We start from the raw sequence: 11,172 nt of genomic DNA on the forward strand, positions 1-11,172 counted from the left end.
AATTCAAACCATATTTTTTTATTACAGCTGTTTTTACTTGAAGGATTATAATTCTGATGGTGTGATGACGACTGTCACCTTACTTGGTTTCCTTGCGGATCGTTCACAAAAGGTAAATCGAAGAACGAGCATCGGCACCCTTTGCATTCGCAAAAAATGTTGTTGCTTGAAAAGTTGTTGTTTAAAAAGAAAACGATATTAAACAATAAAAAATACATCTTCCTCTTGCCATTTTTAACGTTGAAGCAAGATTCGAACATGAGCTCCCTTAGATTTCTTTCTGCGTACGCCGTTGGTAGTAGAAGCAGGTAAATTGTATCCATAAGAGATACACATACAATAAAAGTTAATCGCTTTAATGTAATCGTCTAGGGATAACTGAATATTAAATATGATAACACTACAGCTCTGAGTTATATTTGGCGATCAAATTAGCAAGCTTTTGCTATTGTAAATAAACATAGTGATACAAATTCTAGCTCCATTTTTCGATGAATTTTTCGCGTTTAATGCCTAACTATTAAGCACACATACCAAAAATATAAGTACAGGTATGTGTGACGTATGTATATATATACAAATTTACATATTTTTGACAATTAGAACAATAAAAGAACTTGCTTTCTGAATTTTTTTCATGAATTTTAAATTCACTTAGGGAAGGTGCTAATTTTTTTCAAAAGTCATTCATGCATAAAACAAATTTCTCATAATCAAAGACCATAATTTTATTAAAATATCTGTTATAACTAATAAATTGCTTAACCGTAAGTACATAGTATTTAAAATGGAAGCAAAACTTACAAGCTACTTTTAAAGAATAAATATCACTTACAAAATGGACGTGATGTTTTACAGTGCTTGATTAAATCAAATCAATATCGCGAACCAATACAAAAAATCGTTATTAGTCAGTACGTTTGGGATTTACAACGATATTTTAATTTGTAAAATCATGCTTAAGTACTTAGCCAGTTGTTTAATACTTTCTCAATGATTTTCGTTGATAGTTCAATTAATATCTCCTCACTTTTACTTCATTCTTTTAAAACTAAATAAATTACTAACTTTAAGTACATGAGTATGTGATTGACGTCAACATGCCAATATACGAGTCATCGATGATTCTCAATAAATTTGCAATGGAAAAAAGATATTGAAAATTTTAATTATTTAAATATACCTATAAAATTGCTTAGCTGAACCGCAGCTTCTATTATATTTAGGGAAATTTCAGCGTTTATTATAGTCATAGATTTTCAACGGGTTTTCGCATGATCATCAGGATCACGATCAGTTACACGCTAAGCATTTGTGCGATTTCTATGTACGACAAGGTGCCATTACTGCCGTTCACTATTATGATTTTCAAATATACATACTATATCAATAATTACATCAAACATGCAAAAAATTATTTAGTATTGCTCATCCAATATCGAAACTGTGAAGACCACTGATCGATCGATGAAGATCAAATTTGTGAGTCACCAATAGTTTTAGCATTAACAAAAAATGTTTGCACTAAGTTTTTGAATATTGAATAGAAATTACTTTGCCTTAACACAATTTCGACAACAACCACAACTCCCACGTATGTAAAAAGGATCAAAACGCACGCACACTACCATTTGGCTTCTCCGAAACAGGCGTCACGGCGAGCGCCTGATTATCATATGAGTATTCGCCCGTTACAGTTGTTGATGGTGTACTATTCTCTGCCGGATAACGCGTACTCACTGGTGTAGTCAACGTCATAACCGAACCTTCGGCGCCTAAAAAAGGAGAAAGGTAATTACTGGAAAAGAAATTAAATGAAAATTTCTAATCTCACTACCTGTCACGCTGTAGATCTGCGATGGCGCCCGCTCCATAGCGCCATTTATGGCCATCACATTTGGTATTGTGGCACCGATGACCATATCTTTGCTGTTGACCCCAGCGCCGGCTGCTTCATGGTGTTTGTGCAGCTTCTTTAGCAGCAGCGCACAGAAGCGTTTGCGTCGCAGCCAGCCTATGCATTTGTAGATGTAGCGTGCAGCGATGAGCGTGAGCAACACGATCAGCAGGATCAGTATGGTGTTTTGTTGTTCGTGTATGCTGTGTATTTCGGCTTTGAGCGGATCGTATATTTTGTAATCTGAAGGAGATGAGTTGATAAATGAAGTGAATTTGAGTATGTGTTGAGATATTATAGGGAACAAAAATAATTTTCAATTGAATTAGTGCTAAGTTGGTAGGACTGTCCTTAATTACTATGCCAAATGATTTTTACAATGGATAAAAATATCGCATAAAGGTTCACAGTGATTCAGTTTTATTAAAAACACAAGTCTATGAGTAGTACAATACCTTCAAAGAATGTCGAGAGCCCAATAAAAACATGCCTGTGGACGATCTTCGACCTCTTCAACTGATGAAAATATTAAAAAAGTGAAGGGTATGGGGCTTCAAAATCTTCAGACAAATGTTAGAGAGATAGAAAAGTAGCTGGATATCTCTTACCAGTTCATTCGAACGATTTTGGTGCATATTTTGGTTATGAAATGCGTTCTTGCTCGACTCGCCCCAATGAAGCTGCATTTTTTTTTTCAAAAAGAGCACCGTAAACTGTCCTGTTTGGACATGCTTGATCGTTCGAATTCCGCTCCCACAGTCATCGAAAGCATTATAAGTGCCGATAGGAGATGGGTTTATTAGTTCGGCATGCAAACAAGTCAGCAGTCATTGGAATGGAGGAAAAAAACGAGCCAAAACCAAAAAATCACGTCAAAGCCGCTCAAAATCAAGGTGATGCTCATTCCTTTCTGATATTCGTGGTTTGGTTCATCATGAATTTGTTCCGGAGATCAATAAAGAGTTCTATTCGGCCGTATTGAGGCCTTTGCGTGAGAATTTAACGGCCAGAACTGTGGAAGAACAAATCATAGATTTTACATCGCGCCACGATTGTGACCGAATTTAAATCCAAAAACGCAATGAATTCCATCGATCAACACAGAATTCGTTGAAGGCCATCCCAAAAAGTGCTTCTGAAAAGTATTTCGAGGACAGGAAAAATTTTCAATCTGTCAATATTTTTTTTCATTAACTCACATACATATTTAATAAAGCCTTAATAGAGTTGATTTCTTTTTCCTAACTCCCCGTTTAATTTAAAGTTAGACCATTTTACGGCTGAAAACTTTTCCAGTCCTTTATGCCATCTGCATTTTAAGAATACTACCATTTTTCAAAAATACTTTATCGACATATATTTGGAACTGCTGTTAAATTCAACTCTTTATTCATAAAAATGACTTCCGATTTTTCACACCTGTAAACCTCACTTCCTCACTTTTGCTGCACTTGCAAATTCTTTCGACATGATGTCATTTGCTCTACCGGTTTGGCGCATGGTTTTTTATTGTTTTGTTAACAGATAATGTCAGCCGTTGCACACAATGAAAAGTCAGTTATTAAATTAAAAATAATAGTAGCTGCAATTGTTTTAAAACGTAAAATGACTATGCAAATTGCAATTTACACACTCACAAAGCTCTTCTGAAGAGTGTTCTGCGAAGCGTTGTCGTGAAATCATAGAAAAAAGGTCGCACAATTTCGCTTCAAAAAGCATGTTGGTATGTGTTTATAAAGCACACCTCTCCACTATATATGTTTGCGTTGTTTATTTGTTGTTTACTTATGCACTTGCATTTACCTATGACTTTTTGTTGTTAACGGCAGCTCGAATTACATTGCAAGCCAGGCGGCAATTTGTTTGCTTTAGAACTTTTTTCCACTATTTTTCATTTTATTTATTCAATTTTTTATCAAGCAGCATTGTTTGATTTGCGCTGGTATAAGAAAATTGATATAATGAAATGTGATTTTTTTCACGTATTAAATTTAATTAGATTATAAGGCATTATGCACGAAATTTAACGCTAATTACCTCGAGATTTCATAGGAATAAGTTTTAGTTGACAAAATGTGTTCCACGTGAAGTTACCTTGTTAAATTAAAAAGTTTTCCAAATAAAGAATTGAGTTTAATAGATCAGTTTGTATGTCAACTATATGCTATAGTTGTCCGATATTGGCGTTTTTGACAAATGAGCAACTTCTTGAGGAGAAAAGTACATGTGCAAAATTTCAGATTGAAAACTCAAAAACTACTGTACTAGTTCACCCATATAAAGACGAATGAGCTGACGACAAATACCGCCGGATTTAATGACCTTAGTGCTAAGTAGAGACTTCATAAAATCTAAAGCTATGAATAGACGTCTAACGGCTGACGGGCGAAAAAACGAGAGACAGGTGAGCCTCGAAGAGTGGCAGAGACAATGGGATGTGGCGGAAAAAGGATGATGACGCACAAGCTCATTAAGAACGTATCAGGCTGGATTGAGAGACAACATGGGGAGATAGACTTTTATCTGACGCAATTCTTGAGAGGCCATGGCTGTTTCAGGGAATACCTCCACAGATTCGGCCACGAGGATGACAAAAAATGTTCAATCTCCAGCAGCGCTGATGAAAACGCCGAGCATATCTTTTTCTTCTGTCCGAGATACGAAGTGGAGGGAACAACTAAAGAAAGAATAATAAACCAAATGATCACGCCTGACAATATTATAAGCCACATGCTGCAGTCAAAGCTAGTATGGTCCGCAATAGCGATCCAAGAACTCAGGATAAGAGAACGACAGCGAAGAAGCTTAAGACCCGCTGAATAATCCCGCAATGAAGAGGCATTCTTGCAGCTCGGTCCAGCGAAGTAATACCTAATGGCGGTCTCGAAGGGCCAAACACAAGCTAAAGCATTTGGTTTTGTGCAGCGTCCATATTTTACTATTTCATAAACATTTTATTTGAAGTCTACAGTCTTTCAAATCTAAAAAATCTTAGATTTTCAGTTTTGACAATAAATTGTTTTTCAATATATAAGCTAATATACTTTCTTCTGACTACCGAAACTCCAATACATTGCAAGATTTAGCTTGGATACTCACAAACTTCTTAAGAAAGCGATGAAGGATCACATTAATTGGTCATTTAAAAAGTCATAGAAACTTTAACAGGAATTTCTGGTAACGGTCTCGGGTAACTAACAAGTAGTATAACCGCTACTTGACTTTAAAGGAAGCATCCATTTATTTTCGTTAGTCAAAACCTGAAGATACTCTAATTAAGTATGAATTTTAGTCAGAGTGAAGATAGGATATCTTTCATGCCTTTTAATCTTCACACCTTACAGAAATTTGACGGCTGAGTTTCTTCGCAGTTCTAAAGAAACCAAGTTTATAATCTTTTGTTTTAAATCCAGTGAGTTTTCGAATGGTGTTTTGTTAAAATTCACTTTAGAGCACAATAAGTTCAACGATGGCTTAAGCGAGACTCTATGGGTCCCGACATTCTTTCGATCTTTCGCCGAAGTTTAGAGAGTGTTCAACTGGTCTTCATTTTTAATATTTGGTAACTTTCATGCATAAAATAAGAAGAGGTAATATATTTATAAGATATATTCACAGGTACTATTTGCTTTTGAGCTTCAGAGACCGCTGCTCTCCTCTTTTATAACCGCATTTATAATACAAAGCTAATGCATACCATAAAAGGAATGACAACTGAAGAAAAGCTAGAGATTGCTATAATAAAACAAAGCACCTTTTGATTTACTCACATTATGTGCAATAATATGTTATTATTTCCATATACATATACAAGTATAAGTCCACTTACCGGCACACTCCCTTGCACAGCTATCCGCATGAAAATTTTGCGAATCCGGATTACAGATGGGTTCACATTGATCACAGCCTTCGAGAAAGTTCGAGCAGTACTCTTCAACTGGTTTACAAATCTTGCCATGGCAATCCTTGCTGGCAGCCGCTTTGCCACCCGAAGCTGCCTTGGCAACGGCCAACGAAGCCGGCAGCAGCAGTGAGGCAAAGCGCAATGCCAGTGCACTGGCACTAGTACCGAAAGGCATGTCGGCAGCACGAGTTTATTTATGTGCGCGTGTTATGTGTTTTTGCTATGTTTCTTTTATCACTCAAGTGTATTTCCGTTTTGTGTTGTTGGTTTTCCACGTAAATTTTTGTATACTTTTATTTTATTTCTCTATTTATTGTACTTTATCTGTTTTATGGCAATATTATTTTGCAACTTTTCTAAAATGGCAACGAAAACAGCTTTTACGATTTGTTTACTCGCACCTTAACAGCCAACAAATAATTATTAAAATACTATAAGTAAAATGTGTTGTTGTGCGGCACGTCATGAAGACAACTCGCACATACACAAATGTAATTGTCTTTACTTTTAGTTTTTTTCTGTAAGTTTGTTGTTGTTTTTGTTACGTGCGCGCGGCAACTGGTTACTAAAGAAATGTGTAAGTGGTTAATTGGTTGGCTGTTAAGCAGCTTGTTCGGGCCGTTGTTGGTTGATAGCAAACCGGCAAAGATGGCGATGACTCATACGCAATGATCAGTGAGTGGCGAGCTTTCTGAAGGTCTGTACACACGCACGGCACATAAAAACAATGCTATGCTGCGGTTATAACAATTGGGAAGTGGTTTTGTATATATTATTTTTATGGTAAGTATATAGTATTATTCTTGGAGCATATGTAGGCATGTTTGTGAAAGACTGAACGGATTTATGTGTAAATTGGACGTTGTGGAGCTCTAAAATCTATTTTTGAAAATTAATATGGTTAAAAAAAATATTCGTAGCTTTCTTTGATAAGAGTGTAACTTGATCGGTTACTAGGCAATGATATTTTAGGCAAACAAATTTAGTATAGGAGATTTTGAAATCGTATTTGAATAATAAAATAGTGTTTGGAATAACAGAGGTCGAGGATGTCAAGAGGTGCATAAAAAATATTAAGAATTTCATTTTAATAAATATTAAAAATTTCTTAGGCATTTTCCATTTCTGCCCAATAAATTTCACTAATAAAAATGATTTTGGATTTCATGGTAGAGTCAGGTTATAGAAAGATAGATTGATACCGATTGAAGGTTGATTTCAGAAAAATTCTAACTGCTTCTGAAACACTTAGTAATCTTAAGAGTTACTAATACGAAGTTAGAAGCACGTTTCCTTCTGGAACTCGTTAAAAGATCTATATGTATGTATAAATTTTCAGCGTGATGAGCTGAGTTGATGTGGGCATATCCGTCTGTCTAACCGCCATATTTTTGAGATATCAAGCTGAAATTTCGCGTACCTTATTTTCTCCTAAAAAAACTGCTCACTTGACGTAATCACCAATATCGGACCACTCTAGCTTATAGCTGCCGTCTAAACTCTTTATTTAATATGAAAAACATTTTTATTTGACGAGATATTTTCACGAAACTTGGCATGGCACGGCAAAGCTGCAAGTTTTTTTTCAGATTCGTCCATTACAGAATTTATTGCCATGCTAACTGATCGCTCAAAACCAAGTTTTAGTATGGGCACTTTTTAGTTATGAAGAGTATTTTGTTGAGCGTAAACGTTTTTTTTTTGTTTCTTTTTTATAAAATTAAATCAATATTGTAAACTTCGTAAAAATTCGTTTTAAAATTTTAATTAATTATTTCACTTATACATTTTACATAATTAATTTTTCCACCTTCACGCACCACTGGCTACTTCACAAGCGCATTGACGCTATGCAGAAACTGGTTTAAGCGCTTAATGGCGAGCTCAAACGCACTGCCAATACACTAAGCCAACTTGCTTGTACACACAAAGCCACTTTTCAAGTTGGAATTCACAAATTCGGAGTAAAACAATACAAGCGCATTTCAAATTATTTTAAAGATAAATTTTTAATCTTTCATTTTTTTAAATTAATTATTTGTTTTATAAATTATTTTTATTTATGTAATTAAAATTAGTGGTATTTCGGTTGCTAAAATTTCTGTCCACAATTATAAACACACACTCACATATATATTGCACACGCTTTATTTACCCGCTACTAGTGCCCACTTTGAGCCAAGCTCAGCCAACAACTAAAGGTGTCGTATTTAAACAACAAAACTTCACTTCTCTACCGACTTTTGGTGGTTGTGTGCAAACATACCTACATGTCTACGAATCTTACGAGTGTAGCGCTCGACGATCGCTTGTTGTTACTTTATATTTTAATGTGGTTTACTAATACAAACACATATGCGCAATTGAGTACCCTGTTGGAAATCAATCAACCGTTCTAAAACGTGAAAATATCTGCTCACTGAAGTTCTCTTTCAATGAATTCATTGATTGATCCGATGTATGTGAAGTGGCGCCGTCTTGTTAAAACCGAATGTCATCAAGATCATGAGCTTCAATTTCAGGCAACAAATCGTCGGTTATCAAGTCGCAATAAGGGTCGTCATTGACGGTTATGTTCTCACTGCCATCATTTTTGAAGATATATGGACTGAAGACTCCACCAACCCACAAACTAAAACCACCAAACCGTTGTTTTTTCTGAATAAAATGACAGCTATTAAATCTGTTCAATCTTCGTCAAAATGCGGCAATTTTGCTTATATACATACCTATTGAGCCAGAAATGGTCCTCATTACTGAACAAAATTTGGCTCGAAAACGTCGGATCTTCTTGGAACTTCTCAAGAGCTCATAAAGCGCAGCGATGTGGAAGGTCTAGCGGTTTCGGTTCTTGCACAAGCTGTATTATGTATGCTTTCAATTTAAGATCTGGACGTATAATGTCCCAAGTCGTTCCATACGTCGGTCTGAGTTGCTTCGAACGGCGTCGAATTGACTCTCCATGGCCTTCGTTTACACTCTCAACTACATTAAGGCTGTACTTCTTCAGTGAGCGCTGGTCGTAGTGCATTCGGTAGAATATTATCCAATAATGAATGCTGGATCTCAATATGATAAGAGTGATGGTGTTACGAATAGCGCGCTCAGTAGGCCGGTAATGTTGACCATAAGTTGAGCGAAGCGCGCGAAACACATTCTTTACAGAACGAGAATTTTCTTAATAAAGTTAAATGATTTTTAAACGTTGCTCAGGAGAAAATATTTCCATGGTATCATGCCAAACAAAACTGAGCAAAACATGACAGCTTGACACGACTCTGTCTAAAAAAAAAAAACTATTGAAAAAGGAACCTTTATTTTGATCACAGTGAAAAAAATCGAAAATATTGCTGTTAGAGTACATATTTCTGCATAAATACTATTATTTCAATCCACAATAAATAATCATTAAGAAATGTTATTTGTTCTATCCTACGAAGCCTTAGTAACTAACATTCATTACTTCTCCTCTGCATTTCCTATAGGTTATCTCTGTATTTGACGTTTGTTTGTCAACAACAATAGTCAGGCAATACAATCGGTTTGCTGCCAATTCTGTCGTTAAACGAGAGTCTACGGCCTTTAACGGCCAAGTATTTCATACACATGTTGGTATGCTGTTGTTTATAAGTAGGTAAATGGCTACTTGAAACGTCAATGCCTTTGAGTAACTTTCATTTCTTTGAGTTAGATTTGAGCGCCGAGAGAATTTGATTGAAAGAGTGTGTATATTTAGATACTGAGACTGCCTTGTTGACTACCTGTTGCTTCGTACATAGCAAAAGAGTGAAGTACGTACTTTGAAAAGGCCAACAAGTTGACTCACTCAATTTCGGTTGAAAGTTAGTTATTGTCATTGCTAGATTTTATGATATGTAAGAAAAGTCGGAAGAAATTGATCGGATTTTAAGAAATTTCTAATATTATATACATATAACTATATATATATACATATATATTATAAGTTATTTAAATAGTATTTTTTTTTTGTTTTGAATTCTTGTGGATGGATTAGTACCTACAAGTATTGAATATTTACTCATATAATACTTGTAGGTACTCATGTATTCTCAAAATGCTGAGGAGTTGTCTTTATGCCTCCAACTCAAAACTGGTTTCCTTTTAAAAACAATGCAAATGAGTTTAACATTATGCAAAATGTATACATATGTACATACATACATATTTATACATAGAGGTAATACCAACAATTATGAAAACAAATAGGAAATGGTGACAATGGCCGCACCAACACAAAAGCATTTGCGTAGTACTTTCTACTCCAGCGCCAGTCCAGTGCTGCCAATGCCAAATGCCGGTTAAATGGTTGTCAAAAATGGCAGCATTGCATTAGGCACAGTTTGAAAGGCTTTTTATTAATAGGCAAACGAATTTTCTGTAGTGTTTTCAATACACAGTACCTCAAAAGTGTTTTAAGATGCAGTTCTACACAAGTTCATTTCTAAGAATTTTTATTATAAACTTTTGGTAATACAAATATTAGCATTTGAAGTCATCAGCAAATAGGAAATTTTGTTATTAGATAGCTGAATTTATTACATTGCTTTCCAAACTGTAAACTTTTGTTATGAGTTCCACTGACAGTGCTGTCACATTACTATAATTTGATTTATTTCGATTTTAATAGAAAAAATATTGACGACACTATTTTATAAATTCAAAATTAAGTTGAAAAATGTTTTTAAAATTTACTTTGGAAACTGAAATTCTGTATATAATTATGTATCTCATGTCAGGCAATCAATATTATATACTCTTGGTCAAAAGCCCAAGCTGCCAGTTTCCTAGTCTGTCTGTAAATTTATTTACAGGTCATATTTAAATAAATAAATAATATTATTTTTTATAAATAAAGCATGTCTTTTGAAACAACATACAGAAACTCGTTTTGAAATTTTTTTCAAAGAACTGTCTAGTCCAATACGGTCATTATTGACAAAAAATTCACATTTTTAGTTATTAAAAGAGGTGTATAAAGCTACGCAAACGTAGGGCAAAAATAATTTTTTAAAAACTTATCAAAAAATTTTACTGAAAAAAAAGAATTAAGTGGCAACTCTGTGTAATTAAAGTGTGAAAAAATTACTCTTTTTCTATTTACATGTTCAAACATTTTAATATATAACTAAAAACGCATCGAATTAGAAAAAAATTTATTTAAAGTGGCAACTCTGTCTCATCTCTGAGGGTAAATTTTTGTATCTCTCCATCTTTGTACTTTCAAATGTATCTTACTATATTTAGTTAGAAATCTATCGCATTAAAAAATGTAGAAATTAAGTGGCAACTCTGCGCCATACCAGAATTCGAAATTTGTTTCTCTCTTTGTACTTTGAAAGATGCATCTAAT

General features: G+C 34.6%; 1 protein-coding gene across 4 annotated transcripts; it reads right to left on the reverse strand.

Annotated features, from left to right (window-relative positions):
• Positions 1-703: 703 nt before the first annotated feature.
• Positions 704-8,085, reverse strand: LOC105230802 (protein grindelwald). 4 transcript variants are annotated; one of them, XM_029552242.2, is made up of 4 exons: positions 7,957-8,085; positions 5,727-6,157; positions 1,838-2,140; positions 704-1,775 (listed from the first exon to the last, which is right to left on the reverse strand). In XM_029552242.2, the coding sequence occupies exons 2-4, from the start codon at positions 5,974-5,976 to the stop codon at positions 1,609-1,611; spliced, it is 720 nt and encodes a 239-aa protein (XP_029408102.2). In that variant the 5' UTR covers positions 5,977-6,157; positions 7,957-8,085; the 3' UTR covers positions 704-1,608. The 4 variants fall into 4 exon arrangements, with proteins under 4 accessions (XP_029408102.2, XP_011210087.2, XP_011210085.2 ...); XM_011211785.4 differs by having other exon boundaries at positions 7,931-8,071; XM_011211783.4 differs by having other exon boundaries at positions 5,727-6,202; positions 7,931-7,995.
• Between the last annotated feature and the right edge of the window lie 3,087 nt (positions 8,086-11,172).

Source organism: Bactrocera dorsalis, chromosome 1 (genome assembly GCF_023373825.1).
Source record: "Bactrocera dorsalis isolate Fly_Bdor chromosome 1, ASM2337382v1, whole genome shotgun sequence".
Taxonomy (NCBI): Eukaryota; Metazoa; Arthropoda; class Insecta; order Diptera; family Tephritidae; genus Bactrocera; species Bactrocera dorsalis.

Bases quoted from the DNA above. Each gene is read 5' to 3' on its own strand.
- LOC105230802 (XM_029552242.2), bottom strand. From the start codon at position 5,976: ATGCCTTTCGGTACTAGTGCCAGTGCACTGGCATTGCGCTTTGCCTCA. The intron at 2,141-5,726 runs GTAAGTGGACTT...CATCTCCTTCAG, and splicing joins CTGTGCAAGGGAGTGTGCCG to ATTACAAAATATACGATCCG. The intron at 1,776-1,837 runs GTAGTGAGATTA...CTCCTTTTTTAG, and splicing joins GCAGATCTACAGCGTGACAG to GCGCCGAAGGTTCGGTTATG.